Raw genomic sequence first — 21,258 nt, forward strand, 5'->3', positions numbered from 1 at the left:
CTTGCGGGGACCGTACATTACTACACAATATGGCCTTGTGGGGATCCTACATTACTACACAATATGACCTTGTGGGGACCTTACATTAATACACAATATGACCTCATGGGGACCCTACATTACTACACAATATGACCTTGTGGGGACCCTACATTACTACACAATGTGACCTTGTGGGGACCCTACATTACTACACAATATGACCGTGTGGAGACCCTACATTACTACACAATATGGCCTTGTGGGGACCCTACATTACTACACAATATGACCTTGTGGGGACCCTACATTACTACACAATATGACCTTTTGGGACTCTACATTACTACACAATATGAAATTGTGGTGACCCTACGTTACTACACAACATGACCTTGTGGGGACCCTACATTACTACACAATATGACCTTGTGGGGTCCCTTCATTACTACACAATAAGGCCTTGTGGGGACCCTACATGACTACACAATATGACCTTGTGGGGACCCTACATTACTACACAATATGACCTTGTGGGGACCCTACATTACTACACAATATGACCTTGTGGGGACCCTACATTACTACACAATATGACCTTGTGGGGACCCTACATGACTACACTATATGACCTTGTTGAGACCCTACATTACTACACAATATGACCTTGTGGGGACCCTAAATGACGACACTATATGACCTTGTGGGGACCCTACATAACTACACAATATGACCTTGTGGGGACCCTACATTACTACACAATATGACCTTGTGGGGACCCTACATAACTACACAATATGACCTTGTGGGGACCCTACATTAATACACAATATGACCTTGTGGGGACCCTACATTACTACATAATATGACCTTGTGGGGACTCTACATTACTACACAACATCACCTTGTGGGGACCCGACATTACTACACAATATGACCTTGTGGGGACCCTACATTACTATTCAATATGACCTTGTGGGGACCCTACATTACTACATAATATGACCTTGTGAGGACCCTACATCACTACACAATATGACCTTGTGGGGACCCTACATAACTACACAACATAACCTTGTGGGGACCCTACATTAATACACAATATGACCTTGTGGAGACCCTACATTACTGCACAATGTGACCTTGTGGGGACCCTACATTACTACACAATATGACCTTGTGGGGACCCTTCATTACTACACAATATGGCCTTGTGGGGACCGTACATTACTACACAATATGGCCTTGTGGGGATCCTACATTACTACACAATATGACCTTGTGGGGACCTTACATTAATACACAATATGACCTCATGGGGACCCTACATTACTACACAATATGACCTTGTGGGGACCCTACATTACTACACAATATGACCTTGTGGGGACCCTACATTACTACACAATATGACCTTGTGGAGACTGTCACGCCAATTTTCTTCCCATTACAAAAACCTTCCTAGCCCCCATTTACTTCCGGGGTCATTTCCGGTTACGTCATTTCCTCTTACGTACGTCATTTCCTCTTACTGCCCGTCGCTGTTTTTTTTTTTTTTTTTATAATATAGTCAATTCCTCTTATGTCATTGACAGCGATCGATAGAATTGATAGAATCCAAATCTCCTGAAAATGGTGGTGTCACTGAATGATATTCGTCTTTATCTTTCCCAGGGGACTTATGTCAAACACCAGCAGGCTTCGAAACATTTCAAGCGGAGTGTTAGGGCCGCTGCTGGGAACTTCTGTCTTCGTGGTAACGTGCAAAAAATATTAATTAATATATAATACTGTTAAATGTCTGTACTACTTTAAATCAACATTATTGTTGAAACCATTTCACTAATATTAATTAATATATAATAATGTTAAATGTCTGTACTTTAAATCAACATTATTGTTGAAACCATTTCACTAATATTAATTAATATATAATACTGTTAAATGTCTGTACTACTTTAAATCAACATTATTGTTGAAACCATTTCACTAATATTCATTAATATATAATAATGTTAAATGTCTGTACTTTAAATCAACATTATTGTTGAAACCATTTCACTAATATTAATTAATATATAATACTGTTAAATGTCTGTACTACTTTAAATCAACATTATTGTTGAAACCATTTCACTAATATTAATTAATATATAATAATGTTAAATGTCTGTACTTTAAATCAACATTATTGTTGAAACCATTTCACTAATATTAATTAATATATAATACTTTTAAATGTCTGTACTACTTTAAATCAACATTATTGTTGAAACCATTTCACTAATATTAATTAATATATAATACTGTTAAATGTCTGTACTTTAAATCAACATTATTGTTGAAACCATTTCACTAATATTAATGAATATATAATACTGTTAAATGTCTGTACTACTTTAAATCAACATTATTGTTGAAACCATTTCACTAATATTCATTAATATATAATAATGTTAAATGTCTGTACTTTAAATCAACATTATTGTTGAAACCATTTCACTAATATTAATTAATATATAATACTGTTAAATGTCTGTACTACTTTAAATCAACATTATTGTTGAAACCATTTCACTAATATTAATTAATATATAATAATGTTAAATGTCTGTACTTTAAATCAACATTATTGTTGAAACCATTTCACTAATATTAATTAATATATAATACTTTTAAATGTCTGTACTACTTTAAATCAACATTATTGTTGAAACCATTTCACTAATATTAATTAATATATAATACTGTTAAATGTCTGTACTTTAAATCAACATTATTGTTGAAACCATTTCACTAATATTAATGAATATATAATACTGTTAAATGTCTGTACTACTTTAAATCAACATTATTGTTGAAACCATTTCACTAATATTCATTAATATATAATAATGTTAAATGTCTGTACTTTAAATCAACATTATTGTTGAAACCATTTCACTAATATTAATTAATATATAATACTGTTAAATGTCTGTACTACTTTAAATCAACATTATTGTTGAAACCATTTCACTAATATTCATTAATATATAATAATGTTAAATGTCTGTACTTTAAATCAACATTATTGTTGAAACCATTTCACTAATATTAATTAATATATAATACTGTTAAATGTCTGTACTTTAAATCAACATTATTGTTGAAACCATTTCACTACAATATTGTGTGTGTGTAGAAGAGGTCCTGTACCATGGGAACAGAAGGGTCATTTGGACAGAGGAGGAGAAAGTGGCTGTGTTAACCAAAGCCCATGCAGGCCATTTTGGACCACGGAGGATGCAAGCGAAGATTGCTCCCCGGTTTTATTGGCGGTCCATCACACAGGACACATTGTATTGGGTAAACAAGCTCCTAGAAGGAAGATATTTGCTTTTAATTTTAATTTTTAGTTGAAACACTCAGGTTAGTAGTTAGTAGTAGGTCGCAAAGTGTTGTGGAATCAAATCGTATCTACAATATGTTTCCCTTTATTACTGCTTTTAGGTGCGCACATGTCCTGACTGCCAGCGCTTTGAAAAGTTAAAGACCGAGGCGCCTGAGCTGAAGCCCGTCAAGGTCGTATCACCTTGGTACATGGTTGGTGAGTGGCTTTATTCACACATCCCTCACCTTTTCACGCACAACTATACAAAAACTCAGTCTACATTCAAATATTTGCTAAACTGAGAACTGGAATTCATGCTCTAGGTGTGGACCTCTTTGGACCTGTGAAAAAGTCGTCTAAGGGGAACAGATATTGTCTCACTTTGACCGATTATTTCACCAAGTGGGTTGAAGCAAGAACATTCCCAAAAAAGACAGCAGCCAATGTGAAGGAGGTATTCTTTATATTTTGGTGTTTCACTTACCCATGGCCATAATCAGAAAGGGAAAAAGCCACTAAAGTGCATAATTTATATATATATTTATATATATATATATATATATGTATATATATACAATTCTATTGTAATTATTAGTTGTACTAATATAATTTCTGTGGTGCCCCACAGGCCTTGAGGGACATTTTCTTTACTCATGGTTTGCCTGAAGTTATCCTCACTGACCAGGGCACTGAATTCAAGAAAGAGGTAACTAAATGGTGGTCTTTGACTATTGTACTCTAGGATTGTAATTCAGTCTGAATGTACTCACATGCTTGAATGCAATATTGAATTCTAACCACAACGTTACTGGTAAAATGTTTCATGATTGTCATATTGGTGATGACCAAGCCAGAACTCATTCCCTTGGTAAATTGAGCACCTCAGGGAAGCAATCTAAATTTCGTTGGACCTGTACCTGTACATGCACAATGACAATAAAGATCATTCATTCATTCATTCATTCATTCATTCATTCATTCATTGATGTTACAGAGTTATGGAGGTTCTTCCAAACAATATGGTTAGGCTGGAGACCCTGGATGGAAAGCCCAAGCATATGATGACCCCGTATGCATCACTGAAACCTCTGCGGCAGAGTATGTCAAACTGAATGCTGTTTACAGCCATTTTTGTTCAGAGATCTTAATATCCCTACCCTGTATCATAATATGCCTCCTCTCTCATTTAGGGACTCACCCTGGCTGGCCAAAGGATTCCCCTTCAGCCCCTGTGCTTCCAGGAGATGCTGAAATGCTGGCTTCATCATCGGAGGAGGAAACTGAGGTACTTTTTCAGAAAAAAAGTGTTTATGTGTCCATACATGTAGCTTTCTAACTATTTGTATGATTGACACATGTCCAGTGTCATTGTTTCACGGACCATACATATGCTGGCCCCACATCACCCTGGAAAAAGGAGCTGCACCCCGACCAGAAACAACTGGTGAGCAGGTTTCAAATTGAGTAAAATTTTGACATTGGAGCCAGTATATGATTAAAAATATATACATTTATTGCTTTGTGAAGTGTCCAAGGTTATCTTCAAGTCGAGTAATGTAAAATTTTGTCATGAACAGCTCGAGTATGTTTTGGCCTGCGATCGTCCAGCTATGGAACTGATCGTTAAAAAGGGAGGGGTGTGTTTAACCCAAGAAGGGTTTTGGTCTCTTGGGTTGTCCAGAGACATGGACTCCACGGTCAGTACTGTAACTGTTATGTTTGTTTCACTTGACTGCTTATTCCATGGATATGTATAACTTTGTTACATCTGTAATGTGATGACAGATTGGAAATGCTTGCCTCCAGCTGGTTCAGGAAGCTGCTCAGAGACATGTATGATTTCTTAGAGCTGCACAACAGAGGCTGCTTTTGGTCATTAAAAAATCTGATTCAATGGTTAATATAAAACCTCACATATCCTCATGTTTTTGGATTCAAAACTGTTCCAGGGCAAAGATGTCTTCATTGCCAACATGTATATTGTACCAACGTGGAAGCACAAAGACGTCGATCCAATGTCAAGCCTTCCAGTGAGTACAATGAAATTTGAATGATAATAACTACACTAATCTGAAATTTCTTTCTAAAATATTCATAAATGTTTACTACAGAGGGATGCACATCTAAAGGATGCACTCCTCTTCCCAGCGTGGAGCAAGCACAACATTACCTTCTCTGTGTAAGTGTTGAAAAGAAAAATACTGGAGATATCTTATAATTCTTGTGCAATTACATTATTTATGCCTCTTTCTGCATTGACCATTATAGGTGTTGAGGCCGGCATAGAGAGAAATTCTCTTGCTGGACTCTCAGTTTGCCCTTTGGCCATCTGGTTTTGGTGATGAGGTGTACAGAGCCATCTTTAGGTCCCTTTATAATAATCCTGGCCACAGTTCCATTTTGGCCACTTTTTGTTCCAGCCATGTTCTGGTTTTGGCTATGGTTCTGTTCTAGTCATCTTTCCCTTCCCCGCTATGCTCATGTTTTAGACATGTTCTTCTTTCGGCTATGTTCCCATTCTAGCCATGTTCCAGTGGTGTGCTACAGGGGTCCCCAACCACAGAGTCATGGACCAGTACTGGTGAAACGTGATTTTGTTCATGCTTTGGCAGTGTTCTAATAGAATTTTCACTTGTTTATTTAAAATTTGTCTTCATGTTTTAATATGCCAAGTGGCTTATTGCATTTTATTTTATTCACATTTGGCTTTTTTACTGCAGGAGCATTGCGCAGCACATTGTCCCAGGAAGCTGGAGTGAGCTCACTGGAAAAGACATGCAGGTAATAGGTTTACTCTATAAAATATAAATGTCTTGTAGTAAACCCAAAGGCTGTATACATTTTCATGGTGCTAATGTGTATTACCAGGAGATCCCACGCCAGACCTCGGGGAATGACTGTGGTGTTTTCATGCTCATGGTAAGTTGAGCATTTTTAAAGAAGAAAAGTAGGTTAAACTTCCCCCACAATGATGTGAAACACAGTATCAAATTACAAAAATATTTGGTTGAAATTATTGCTTCCAGAGATATTCCTATTTACCACATTTCCAGTATTGATGTTGACGGCTCTTTTCATCAATTTAGTAGATTATTACAAAGTAGAGAAATATTTTTTTCATTACACATCTATTACATGTGCTCAGCAAAATTACTATTTTCTATTTTTAGTACTCCCTCTGGCTCTGTACGGACACTACTTTTCACTAGTGTGGTAAGTATTTAGATATTTAAAAGATTTCAAAATAAGCGGCTCTGAGAGGTAAAAATAATGAACTCATTGTTATATCTGCTCTAGCTGGACATGCAGTCAATCCGGCGTTGGTGGTGTGTCCTTCTAATGGAGCGCTTTTGCATGGAAGGGTAGGACAACTTCTTGAAATATCTGATGTATTGTTTATCATGATTAGTAACTGCCTGCGATGAGGTGGCGACTTGTCCAGGGTGTACCCTGCCTTCCACCCGAATGCAGCTGAGATAGGCTACAGCGACCCCCCGCGACCCCAAAAAGGGACAAGCGGTAAAAAATGGATGGATGGATGGATTAGTAACTGTAATCTGAAGAGCTTTTCTTCAATTTCCCCAAAGGCATGGCCAGAGGTTCTGTTATTGGACAGACAAGGCGAGCGGCCTATTGCAGGGCATTCTTCAGCCAGTCTTTAGGGTATCCAGAAACTCCGTCCAGGCCATCGACTGCGTCATCAAAGATTAACTGAATACAGTACTGGTATGCCATGACACAAAAGTAAATAAATTGTATCATACCTATGTTGCTTCATAAAAAAAAATTATTGGAGAAATATGTAAGCTGGGGGAAAAATAACTGGTTCAAAAATAATAATCTAATAACCTTTATTGGTTTGTACCTTGATGTGGTTTAAGAGCTTTTCACTATAACATGTCTACTTCTGAGGTGACCACCACTTGTGATTATAATTGACGCTTTGTCCTTTATCTGTGTTCCCCATTCTTTAGGTGCAGCTCGCGCAATGTTTGGAACAAAACATTTGTAAACATTAAAAAATCATTTTACATTGCAGTTTTTTGTCTCATTTTAAAGTCTTGAAGGTTTTTCTTTATTTTTATGTTCTTATTCTGAATACTGTCGTTTGTCTGACCACGGGTCATCTGACTTCACTGAGGTACATATGTGCACATAAATGTCATTTTAATTTAGTTCACTTACACAGAGAACTAAAAAAAAACTGAATTTAAAGAATACATTTAGTTTTAATAAAGTTTAATAATGTTGATTGATAATTAATTAACTTATTGTACACTGTTATTAATTTCAGCATATGTCCACGAGTCAAATGTGCAGTCAAGAATATCCTCAAACTAATTTGTCAGATTAATACTTGTCCGATTAATACAGACGTTTTGTTAACGCTGTATTATAAAAAAAGAGTCAAACGAAGTGCTATCGATCGCTGTCAAAGACGTAAGAGGAAATGACGTAAGCGGAAATGACCCCGGAAGTAAATGGGGGGTAGGAAGGTTTTTGTAATGGGAAGAAAATTGGCGTGACAAGACCCTACATTACTACACAATATGGCCTTGTGGGGACCCTACATTATTACACAATATGACCTTGTGGGGACCCTACATTACTACACAATATGACCTTTTGGGACTCTACATTACTACACAATATGTCCTTGTGGGGTCCCTTCATTACTACACAATATGGCCTTGTGGGGACCCTACATGACTACACTATATGACCTTGTGGGGACCCTACATTACTACACAATATGACCTTGTGGGGACCCTACATTACTACACAATATGACCTTGTGGGGACCCTAAATGACGACACTATATGACCTTGTGGGGACCCTACATTACTACACAATATGACCTTGTGGGGACCCTACATTATTACACAATATGACCTTGTGGGGACCCTACTTTACTACACAATATGACTTGTGGGGACCCTACATTACTACACTATATGACCTTGTGGGGAACCTACATTACTACACAATATGACCTTATGGAGAACCTACATAACTACACAATATGATCTTGTGGGGACCCTACATTACTACACAATATGACCTTGTGGGGTCCCTACATTACTACACAACACAACCTTGTGGGGACCCTACATTACTACACAATATGACCTTGTGGGGACCCTACATTACTACACAATACGACCTTGTGGGGACCCTACATTACTATTCAATATGATCTTGTGGGGACCCTACATTACTGCATAATCTGACCTTGTGGGGACACTACATTACTACACAACATCACGTTGTGGGGACCCTACATTACTACACATTATGACCTTGTGGGGACCCTACATTACTACACAATATGACCTTGTGGGGACCCTACATTATTACACAATATGACCTTGTGGGGACCCTACATTACTACACAATATGACCTTGTGGGGACCCTACATGACTACACTATATGACCTTGTGGGGAACCTACATTACTACACAATATGACCTTGTGGGGACCCTACATTACTACACAATATGACCTTATGGAGAACCTACATAACTACACAATATGACCTTGTGGGGACCCTACATTACTACACAATACGACCTTGTGGGGTCCCTACATTACTACACAATATGACCTTATGGAGAACCTACATAACTACACAATATGACCTTGTGGGGACCCTACATTACTACACAATACGACCTTGTGGGGTCCCTACATTACTACACAACACAACCTTGTGGGGACCCTACATTATTACACAATATGACCTTGTGGGGACCCTACATTACTATTCAATATGACCTTGTGGGGACCCTACATTACTGCATAATATGACCTTGTGAGGACCCTACATTACTACACAACATCACCTTGTGGGGACCCTACATTACTATTCAATATGACCTTGTGGGGTCCCTACATTACTACACAATATGACCTTGTGGGGACCCTACATTACTACACAATATGACCTTGTGGGGACCCTACATTACTACACAATATGACCTTGTGGGGATCCTACATTACTACACAATATGACCTTGTGGGGACCTTACATTAATACACAATATGACCTCATGGGGACCCTACATTACTACACAATATGACCTTGTGGGGACCCTACATTACTACACAATTTGACCTTGTGAGGACCCTACATTACTACACAATATGACCTTGTGGGGACCCTACATTACTACACAATATGATCTTGTGGGGACCCTACATTACTACACAAAATGACCTTGTGGGGACCCTACATTACTACACAATATGACCTTGTGGGGACCCTACATTACTACACAATATGACTTTGTGGGGACCCTACATTATTACACAATATGACCTTGTGGGGACCCTACATTACTACACAACACAACCTTGTGGGGAACCTACATTACTACACAATATGACCTTGTGGGGACCCTACATTACTACATAATATGACCTTGTGGGGACCCTACATTACTACACAATATGACCTTGTGGGGACCCTACATTACTACACAATATGACCTTGTGTGGACCTTGCATTACTACACAATATGACCTTGTGGGGACCCTACATTACTACATAATATGACCTTGTGAGGACCCTACATTACTACACAATATGACCTTGTGGGGACCCTACATTACTTTTCAATATGACCTTGTGGGGACCCTACATTACTACATAATATGACCTTGTGAGGACCCTACATCACTACACAATATGACCTTGTGTGGACCCTACATTACTACACAACATGACCTTGTGGGGACCCTACATTACTACACAACATCACCTTGTGGTGACCCTACATTAATACACAATATGACCTTGTGGAGACCCTACATTACTGCACAATATGACCTTGTGGGGACCCTTCATTACTACACAATATGGCCTTGTGGGGACCGTACATTACTACACAATATGGCCTTGTGGGGATCCTACATTACTACACAATATGACCTTGTGGGGACCTTACATTAATACACAATATGACCTCATGGGGACCCTACATTACTACACAATATGACCTTGTGGGGACCCTACATTACTACACAATATGACCTTGTGGGGACCCTACATTACTACACAATATGACCTTGTGGAGACCCTACATTACTACACAATATGGCCTTGTGGGGACCCTGCATTACTACACAATATGACCTTGTGGGGACCCTACATTACTACACAATATGACCTTTTGGGACTCTACATTACTACACAATATGAAATTGTGGGGACCCTACATTACTTTTCAATATGACCTTGTGGGGACCCTACATTACTACATAATATGACCTTGTGAGGACCCTACATCACTACACAATATGACCTTGTGTGGACCCTACATTACTACACAACATGACCTTGTGGGGACCCTACATTACTACACAACATCACCTTGTGGGGACCCTACATTAATACACAATATGACCTTGTGGAGACCCTACATTACTGCACAATATGACCTTGTGGGGTCCCTTCATTACTACACAAAATGGCTTTGTGGGGACCCTACATTACTACACAAATATGACTTTGTGGGGACCCTACATTACTACACAATATGGCTTTGTGGGGACCCTACATTACTACACAAATATGACTTTGTGGGGACCCTACATTACTACACAAATATAACCTTGTGGGGACCCTTCATTACTACACAATATGGCCTTGTGGGGACCCTACATTACTACACAATATGACCTTGTGGGTAAATAAATGGTAAATGGGTTGTACTTGTATAGCGCCTTTCTACCTTTTTTAAGGAACTCAAAGCGCTTTGACACTATTTCCGCATTCACCCATTCACACACACACATTCACACCCATCGAGGGGACCCTACATTACTACACAATATGGCCTTGTGGGGACCCTACATTACTACACAGTATGACCTTGTGGGGACCCTACATTACTACACAATATGGCCTTGTGAGGACCCTACATTACTGCTAGCGTTAGCTGTAGCGAGCTAACTATCCCAGCTTATAGCAGCCCTAAGCGGCCTACAAGCAACGGTTAACCGGTTGAGACGCATAATAGATTTAGCCCTTTAGCTAGTCCTACACCCCAGTCTACCGGGCACCACACTTGAGTCATAGGGGACTCCATCACCCGAAACATAAAGCTTAGCAAACCAACCACAATTAAGTGTATTCCCGGGGCCAGAGCACCTGACATTGAAGCTAATCTTAGGGAGCTAACTCGCAACAGGCCTAGTAAACACGTACGACAGGCTAATCGCACCACTAGTTATGCAAACATAGTTGTATACGTTGGCTCCAATGACACTAGGATGAGTCAGTCAGAGATTACAAAGAGGAACATAGCTAGGACTCGTAATCTCGCTAGAAAGATGTCCAGGCATCGAGTACTTGTCTCTGGCCCCCTGCCTGCAAGAGGCAATGATGAGAGTTACAGCAGATTAGTCTCGCTTAACAAGTGGCTGGCTAGTTTTTGTAGACAACAGGGACTAACGTTTATTGATAATTGACCCTCTTTCTGGGGCAAACCGGGCTTGTTGATGAGAGACGGCCTTCACCCTAACCAGGAAGGCGCCATCATCCTGTCTAGGAACATAGATTTTTGTTTGAGTCACACTTGATTAACTATGCTAGAGCAAGCCCGGTCACAGGCAATTACAGAGTTTGTTAGTCCGGGTGAGGAGTCAGTTAAGCTAGAACTAGCCAGGGCCAGGCTGGAAAATCCCTGCACACATAGCATTTCTCCTAGAATAATACACAACTCAAATAATGTTATTTCTGCAGTGACTACCAGAGGTGGACATGCATTCTACTGAGGTGGAAAATTATGATACGTTCAGTGTATCGCAGCACCAAGCAAACAATCTGAAGATTCCCGTCATATCAATTCCTAGATATGGCCGAAATTATTTAAAGCGCATTACGCAAAATAAACGCAACATTATAAATATTATTACTATGGATAATTTTAACAAAAACTCCTCAAAACAGCCCACTACCTATTATACTATGGGCTTTTTAAACATAAGATCATTGTCTCCCAAAACGTTATTAGTCAATGAGGTCATTAGAGACAACAATCTTAACGTCATTATTCTCAGCGAAACCTGGCTCAAACCAGACGATTTCTTTGCGCTGAATGAGGCATCTCCTCCTAACTATAGGAATGCGCATATTGCCAGTCCCCTTAAAAGGGGTGGGGGAGTCGCACTAATATACAATGAAAACCTTAACCTTACCCCAACCTAAGTAATAAATATAAATCATTTGAGGTGCCTACTATGAGGTCTGTCGCACCGCTGCCTCTCTACCTGGCTGTTATCTACCGCCCCCCCAGGGCCCTATTCGGACTTTATCAGTGAATTCTCAGAGTTTGTCGCTGATCTAGTGACGCACGCCGACAATATAATCATAATGGGGGACTTTAATATCCGTATGAATACCCCATCGGACCCTCCGTGCGTGGCGCTCCAGAATATAATTGATAGCTGTGGTCTTACACAAATAATAAATGAACCCACGCATCGCAACAGTAATACGATAGATCTAGTGCTTGTCAGGGGTGTCACCACCTCCAAAGTTATGATACTCCCGTTTACTAAAGTAATGTCCGATTATTACCTTATAAAATTTGAAATTCTGACTCATTGACAACAAGCTAATAATAATAATCACTAATTTAGCAGCCGCAACATTAATGCTGCCACAACTACGACTCTTGCTGGCCTACTGCCTTCGGTAATGGCACCATTCCCAAATTATGTGGGCTCTATTGATAACCTCACTAACAACTTTAACGACGCCCTGCGCGAAACCATTGATAGTATAGCACCACTAAAGCTAAAAAGCGCCCCTATAAGGTGTACCCCATGGTTTACAGAAGAAACTAGAGCTCTTAAATTATCATGTAGAAAGCTGGAACGCAAATGGCGTGTGACTAAACTTGAGGTTTTCCATCAAGCATGGAGTGATAGTTTAATAACTTATAAACGCATGTTTACCTTAGCTAAAGCTAAATACTACTCAAATCTTATCCGCCAATTATTTGTTCAGTACAGTAGCATCGCTAACCCAACAAGGGACTCCTCCCAGTAGCTCCACCCACTCGGCAGATGACTTTATGAATTTCTTTAATAAGAAAATTGAACTCATTAGAAAGGAGATTAAAGACAACGCATCCCAGCTACAATTGGGTTTTATTAACACAGATACGACTGTATATACGACGGATACTGCCCTCCAAAATCGTCTCTCTCTTTTTGATTAAATAACATTAGAGGAATTGCTTTTGGCGTGTAAATGGGATAAAACAAACAACATGTTTCCCACTTCCTTAGAAACTTATCAATGAGCTTTTTGTAATATTAGGTCCATCAGTGCTAAATATTATAAACGTATCACTTTCCTCTGGCACTGTTCCCCTAGCATTCAAAAAAGCGGTTATTCATCCTCTGCTCAAAAGACCTAACCTCGATCCTGACCTCATGGTAAACTACCGGCCGGTGTCCCACCTTCCGTTTATTTCGAAAATCCTTGAAAAAATTGTTGCACAGCAGCTAAATGAACACTTAGCATCTAACAATCTCTGTGAACCCTTTCAATCCGGTTTCAGATCTTAGCGCTGCTTTCGATACCGTCGATCATAATATTTTATTAGAGCGTATCAAATATATGTCAGACTTAGCCTTGTCTTGGTTTAACTTCTATCTTACTGACAGGATGCAGTGCGTTTCCCATAACAATGTGACCTCGGACTATGTCAAGGTAACGTGGAGTTCCCCAGGGTTCGGTTGTTGGCCCTGCACTCTTCAGCATCTACATGCTGCTGCTAGGTGACATCATACGCAAATACGGTGTTAGCTTTCACTGTTATGCTGATGACACCCAACTCTACATGCCCCTAAAGCTGACCAACACGCCGGATTGTAGTCAGCTGGAGGCGTGTCTTAATGAAATTAAAACAATGGATGTCCGCTAACTTTTTGCAACTCAACGCTAAGAAAACGGAAATGCTGATTATCGGTCCTGCTCGACACCGACACCTATTTAATAATACCACCTTAACATTTGACAACCAAACAATTACACAAGGCGACTTGGTAAAGATCCTGGGTATTATCTTCGACCCAACTCTCTCGTTTGAGTCACACATCAAGAGTGTTACTAAAACGGCCTTCTTTCATTTGCGTAATATCGCTAAAATTCGTTCCATTTTGTCCACTAGCGACGCTGAGATCATTATTCATGCGTACGTTATGTCTCGTCTCGATTACTGTAACGTATTATTTTCTGGTCTACCTATGTCTAGCCTTAAAAGATTACAGTTGATAAAAAATGCGGCTGCTAGACTTTTGACAAGAACAAGAAAGTTTGATCATATTACGCCTATACTGGCTCACCTGCACTGGCTTCCTGTGCACTTAAGATGTGACTTTAAGGTTTTACTACTTACGTATCAAATACTACACAGTCTAGCTCCATCCTATCTTGCTGATTGTATTGTACCATATGTCCTGGCAAGAAATCTGCGTTCAAAGAGCCCTGGCTTATTGGTGATTCCCAAAGCCCCAAAAAAGTCTCCAGGCTATAGAGCGTTTTCTATTCGGGCTCCAGTACTCTGGAATGCCCTCCCGGTAACAGTTAGAGATGCTACCTCAGTAGAAGCATTTAAGTCCCATCTTAAAACTCATTTGTATACCTTAGTCTTTAAATAGACCCCCCTTTTAGACTAGTTGATCTGCCGTTTCTTTTCTGCTCTGCCCCCCTCTCCTTCGTGGAGGGAGGGGCACAGGTTCGGTGGCCACGGATGAAGCGCTGGCTCTCTGCGCTGCTGACCTGTCTCCGCTCGGGATGGTCTCCTGTTGGCCCCACTATGGACTGGACTCTCACTATTATGTTAGATCCACTATGGACTGGAATCTCACAATATTACGCTAGATCCACTCGAGGTCCATTGCACCGGTCGTCCAGGAGGGTTTCCTCACATCTGCGGTCCCCTCCAAGGTTTCTCATTGTCCCATTGGGTTGAGTTTATCCTTGCCCTGATGTGGGATCTGAGCTGAGGATGTCGTTGTGGCTTGTGCAGCCCTTTGAGACACTCGTGATTTAGGGCTATATAAGTAGACATTGATTGACATTGATTGATTGATTACACAATATGACCTTGTGGGGACCCTACATTACTACACAACATCACCTTGTGGGGACCCTACATTACTACACAATATGGCTTTGTGGGGACCCTACATTACTACACAATATGACTTTGTGGGGACCCTACATAACTACACAATATGACGTTGTGGGGACCTTGCATTACTACACAATATGACCTTGTGGGGACCCTACATTACTACACAATATGGCCTTGTGGGGACCCTACATTACTACACAATATGGCCTTGTGGGGACCCTACATTACTACACAATATGACCTTATGGGGACACTACATTACTACACAATATGATCTTGTGGGGACCCTACATTACTACACAATATGACCTTGTGGGGATCCTACGTTACTACACAACATCACCTTGTGGGGACCCTACATTACAACACAACACCACCCAGTGTAATTGCGTGTGTGTGTAAGTGTGCGTCCACCCACCTGCGTCCACCTTCTCCTGGTCGTTGACCTCCATGACCACAAACTTCTCGAAGACAGCGAAGGTGGGCAGGGTGGAGGAGATGAACTGAGCGACCCTGCGTGAGGACCAGGACATGAGACAAGTGTGTTCCAGGTGTGTTAGTCTGCAGGTATGGGTACCTGAGCAGTTCGTAGGGGTTGGGGAAGCCCTGCAGCAGCAGACTCAGCACGTTGCAGATGGAGGCCAGGGTGGCCTGAGACAGAGAGGGGTCCCTGAGGGTCAGCAGCAGGCGAGGGATCAGCTGGAAGTCCCGCAGCAGTTTGGCGTTCTTGGCCGCCTCGCTGTGGGAGAGCAGGGAGGGAGATGAGTGTTTGCATGGCCTGTGAGCGCGGCCGAGCGGGGGAGGGTAAGAGACTCACCTGGACTCCGTCAGCAGCTCGATAAAGTGCTCAAAGAGGGACAGGTGCAGCTCGTAGGGCGCGTGCAGCCACACCTGTGGGCAAATGTCCCTGTGTTCATGGGCTGACTATCATTCATACTATTATTAATAACTTCAATAATGATTTCTAATATCTTCAAATATTATTATTAATACCTTCAGATATTATTATTAATACCTTCGAATATTATTACTAATACATTCAAGTATTGTTACTCATACCTTCAAGTATTATTACTCATACCTTCAAATATTATTACTAATACCTTCAAATATTATTAATACCTTCAAGTATTATTACTCATACCTTTAAATATTATTAATAATATATTCAAATATTATTACTAATACCTTGAAGTACACTGTAAAAAAAAAATCCTATTTTTATGGTTAATTTACTCTAAATTTCTACTGTAATTTTTCTATTTTTTTTAAATAGTTTATAAAACTGTAGAATTGAAGACATTATCTGTAAATAAACAATCCGCCTGTTATTTTAAATAATATGCCAGTAATGACAAACTATGTATATTTCTATTTTTTTTACAGAAAAATACCAAATTAATTATACATAGCATTTTCTGTTTTCTTAAATTACTTTCAAATTCATGTAAAATTACAGTAATTATCTTTCATTAAATATGTAGTTTATTATATAAAAGTCTATGTCCATACTAACAATCTAACACAGGGGTGTCAAACTCAAATACAGAGTGGGCCAAAATTTAAAAATGAACAAAGCTGCGGGCCAAGGTTGAACAAATTAACCTTTAACGTACTCTATGAGCTATAGTCACGTCTGCTTTTCATCTATTTTAACATCATTCAGACCCAGTCACAAGGTATGTGCAGCTTCTGTTCGCACACACGAGCGAATGCAACGCATACTTTATCAACAGCGATACAGGTTACACTGACGGTGCCAGTATAAAAAACTTTAACACTGTTAGAAATATGCGCCACGCTGTGAATCCACACCAAACAAGAATGACAAACACATTTTGGGAGAACATCCGCACCGTAACACTATATAAACACAACAGAACAAATACCCAGAATCCTTTGCAGCACTAACTCTTCCGGGACGCTACAAAATACACCCCCGCTAACACCAAACCCCGCCCCCCACCCCACACACACCTTGTAGCGTCCCGGAAGAGTTAGGCTGAAGATGAAGTATGCGTTGCATTCACTTGTGTGTGCATACAGAAGCTGCACATATGATGTGGCTGGGCCAGCACTCGATGGACTGGCTGAAAAGCAGACCTGACGATTTTCGGGAGGGTCGCTGAAGTATGGAAGCCTCCCAGGAGGGTTGGCAAATATAAGAATATTAGTGAATGCGGTGTTACTGCGGCACCGCCGCAATATATAATCGGCAGGTCCAGCTTTAGTGTTGAATTGATATCACCTCATGGGCCAAGTGAAATTACACGGCGGGCCAAATTTGACACCCATGCTGTAGAAGGTATTTTACTGCAGAACTGTTTGCATAGTCACTATATTAAAGGTGGTTGATCTTAACAATTCAGAAAAAATCTGTAAAATAATGGTATTTTTCTGTGGAACTGCCAGCATTGTCACTTCATTAAAGGTGTTTGATTGTAATAATTTGGAAAAACTCTGTAGAATAAAGGTATTTTTCTGCAGAACTGTTTGCATCGTCACTTTATTAAAGGTGGTTGATTTTAATAATTTAGTAAAAATCTGTAAAATTACGATATTTTTCCGCAAAACGTTTCATGAAAATTTCTGTAAATATAATGTTTTTGATCATTATTTGGTTTACAATGTTTTACTTTAATTTTATGGTTTTCGTTTGGCAGCCGTAGCTGCCAGTTGATGACCGTTTTTTTACAGATTTTTTTTTTTACAGTGTATTATTACTAATTAGGGCTGGGTGATATGGCCTTTTATTAATATGTGGATATTTTTAGGCCATGTCACGATACACGATATATATCTGGATATTTTGCCTTAGCCTTGAATGAACACTTGATGCATATAATCACAGCAGTATGATGATTCTATGTGTCTACATTAACACATTCTTCTTCATACTGCATTAATATATGCTCATTTTAAACTTTCATGCAGAGAGGGAAATCACAACTAAGTCAATTTACCAAAACTATTTATTAAACAGTTATTAAGCAGTGGCACAAACATTCATGTAATTTCCAAAACAGAAAGTGAAAGATTGTCAGAGACATTTTAAAACAAGCTATTAGTGCATTTTTGTGCATGATGTCACTAAGATGACATCAAAACAACACTAAATTAAAGTGCACTTTTTGTACAGAACGCCACTACAATATTTTTAAACAAATAAAGTGCACTTTTGTGCATGATGTCACACAAGATATTTCAATAACTGTCAAATAAAAATGAGCTGCATAATAGGAAATCGAGTAGTGTATGTCCTTCGCTATGTGGTAGTTTACTGTGGACCTTATCTCCTTCTGTTGTTGACAATTTTTTTCATACAGTGTTGATGTGGAAATGGTTGCTTCGGCATTTTGTGGGTGTGGCACCGGCCGAGATGTTTCAAGCACTCTTCATTCTCTAGCGGGTGACTTTTCAAATGATGCTACAAATTAGTAGTGCTGCTACTTTTTGTAGCAACGCTTTTGCCGCATACTTGACATATTACGGTTGTCTGTTCAATATCTTCCCGCTTGAAACCAAACCACCGCCAGACAATGGACCCCCTGCTGTTTTTCTTAGGAATTAATTCTTCCTCCATTTGTTACCAGATTATCACCTTCTCTCTCTCGTATTACCACTCGCACCGCTCCGTTAGCACCACAACTAACGTTACCCATGCTGCTACCTCTCTGCTCCGCGAGGGCGTACGATGTTGCACGCGCGACACTATGTGACGTATGTAAGAAGGCGCGCTTGTTTTATCTCTCTGTGAGAAGAGACAAGAAAGAATGAGAAAAGCCTGTAGTGTAATGTCCGCAGCTAAAAGCAACTGCCTGAGAACTCACACTCCAATATCACGATATAGTAATTTTCTGTATCGCACAGAGACAAACCCACGATCAGAGGTGTGTAGTAACGTGCTACATTTACTCTGTTACATCTACTTGAGTAACTTTTGGGATAAATTGTACTTCTAAGAGTAGTTTTAATGCAATATACTTTTACTTTTACTTGAGTATATTTATAGAGAAGAAACACTACTTTTACTCCGCTCCATTTATCTACATTCAGCTCGCTACTCGCTACTGATTTTTGCAGAGATGCAGTCACTGGTGACGTTGGACCAATCAAACAGAGCCAGGCGGTCACATGACCGTCACACGTGGACCCCGACTTAAACAAGTTGAAAAACTTATTGGGGTGTTACCATTTAGTGGTCAATTGTACGGAATATGTACTGCACTGTGCAATCTACTAATAAATGTTTCAATCAATCAATCAAAAGTGTGAAGGAAAAAAGACACTTTTTTATTTCAACCGTACTTCCCGTCAAAAGCCTAAAGACTGACCGCACAGTTCCTGTCTTCACAATAAAAGTGCTGCTCCATCGCGCCTGCGCTAACAAAATAAGAGTCTCCGAAAGCCAGGGCAAACAAGCTAGCAAGCTACGGAGTTTGCCGCCAATGTGTTTCTTGTAAAGTGTATAAAAACGAATATGGAAGCTGGACAAATAAGATGCCAAAAACCAACCACTTTCATGTGGTATTAGACAGAAAGGAGGAACTTTTTTTCTCCTCCATTTGAAAACGTGGACGTTATCAGCACTACTGTCTGATTCCAATCAATGCAAGTCATCAGAATCAGGTAATACACCAACTTATATTGTCTTCATGAAAGATAGGAATCTATATGTTAAACATGCATGTATATTCATTAAAACACCTTTAACATGTGAACAAAAACGGCAAAATAAATAAATATAAATTATATACTGTATATATAAATGTATGTATATATATATATATATATATATATATATATGTATATATATATATATATAAATGTATGTATATATATATATATATATATATATATATATATATATATATATATGTGTGTGTATGTATGTATATATGAGGTAGATCACCTCGACTTGGTCATTTATTAAGTAATTGATTAACGTTGAAAAACTTATTGGGGTGTTACCATTTAGTGGTCAATTGTACGGAATATATACTGTACTGTGCAATCTACTAATACAAGTTTCAATCAATCAATCAATCAATCAATCAATCAATCAATCAATCAATCAATGCCTACTGGGCCTATGGTGCTGTTAAGTTATTGTGGCTCAATTTGCCTTAATTTTTTTTATTTTAATGTATTATTATTTAATATATATTATTGTTTTAGTTGCTTAAGAGATATTCCTGGCTCTGAATTTGCTCATTGCTATTTTTATGTTTTTGTGCATTATTTGTTGCCGTCATCATTAAACGAACAGGTTACTCATCAGTTACTCAGTACTTGAGTAGTTTTTTCACAACATACTTTTTACTTTTACTCAAGTAAATATTTGGGTGACTACTCCTTACTTTTACTTGAGTAATACATTTCTAAAGTAACAGTACTCTTACTTGAGTACAATTTCTGGCTACTTTACCCACCTCTGCCCACGATATATCCAGTATATTCCATATATCGCCCAGCCCTATTACTAATACCTTCAAATATGATTACTAATACCTTCAAGTATTATTATTAATACCTTCAAGTATTACTATTAATGCATTCAAATATTATTACTAATACCTTCAAGAATTATTACTAATACCTACAAATATTATTATTAATACCTTCAAATAGTATTACTAATACCTTCAAGTATTATTATTAATACCTTCAAGTATTACTATTAATGCAATCAAATATTATTACTAATACCTTCAAGTATTATTACTAATACCTTCAAATATTAATAATA

At 39.1% G+C, this 21,258-nt stretch overlaps 1 protein-coding gene across 4 annotated transcripts in view; it reads right to left on the reverse strand.

Annotated features, from left to right (window-relative positions):
* Positions 1-21,258, reverse strand: part of wdfy3 (WD repeat and FYVE domain containing 3) — a 202,441-nt gene that overhangs the window by 58,657 nt on the left and 122,526 nt on the right. For all 4 annotated transcript variants that reach the window (XM_062050680.1, XM_062050679.1, XM_062050678.1 and 1 more), the window contains 3 exons: positions 16,327-16,400; positions 16,087-16,248; positions 15,928-16,022 (listed from right to left, as the gene is read on the reverse strand). In XM_062050680.1, coding sequence (XP_061906664.1) covers positions 15,928-16,022; positions 16,087-16,248; positions 16,327-16,400 — 331 coding nt within the window. The remainder of the gene's footprint in view (positions 1-15,927; positions 16,023-16,086; positions 16,249-16,326; positions 16,401-21,258) is intronic.

The sequence above is a fragment of the Entelurus aequoreus genome, linkage group LG06, assembly GCF_033978785.1.
Source record: "Entelurus aequoreus isolate RoL-2023_Sb linkage group LG06, RoL_Eaeq_v1.1, whole genome shotgun sequence".
Taxonomy (NCBI): Eukaryota; Metazoa; Chordata; class Actinopteri; order Syngnathiformes; family Syngnathidae; genus Entelurus; species Entelurus aequoreus.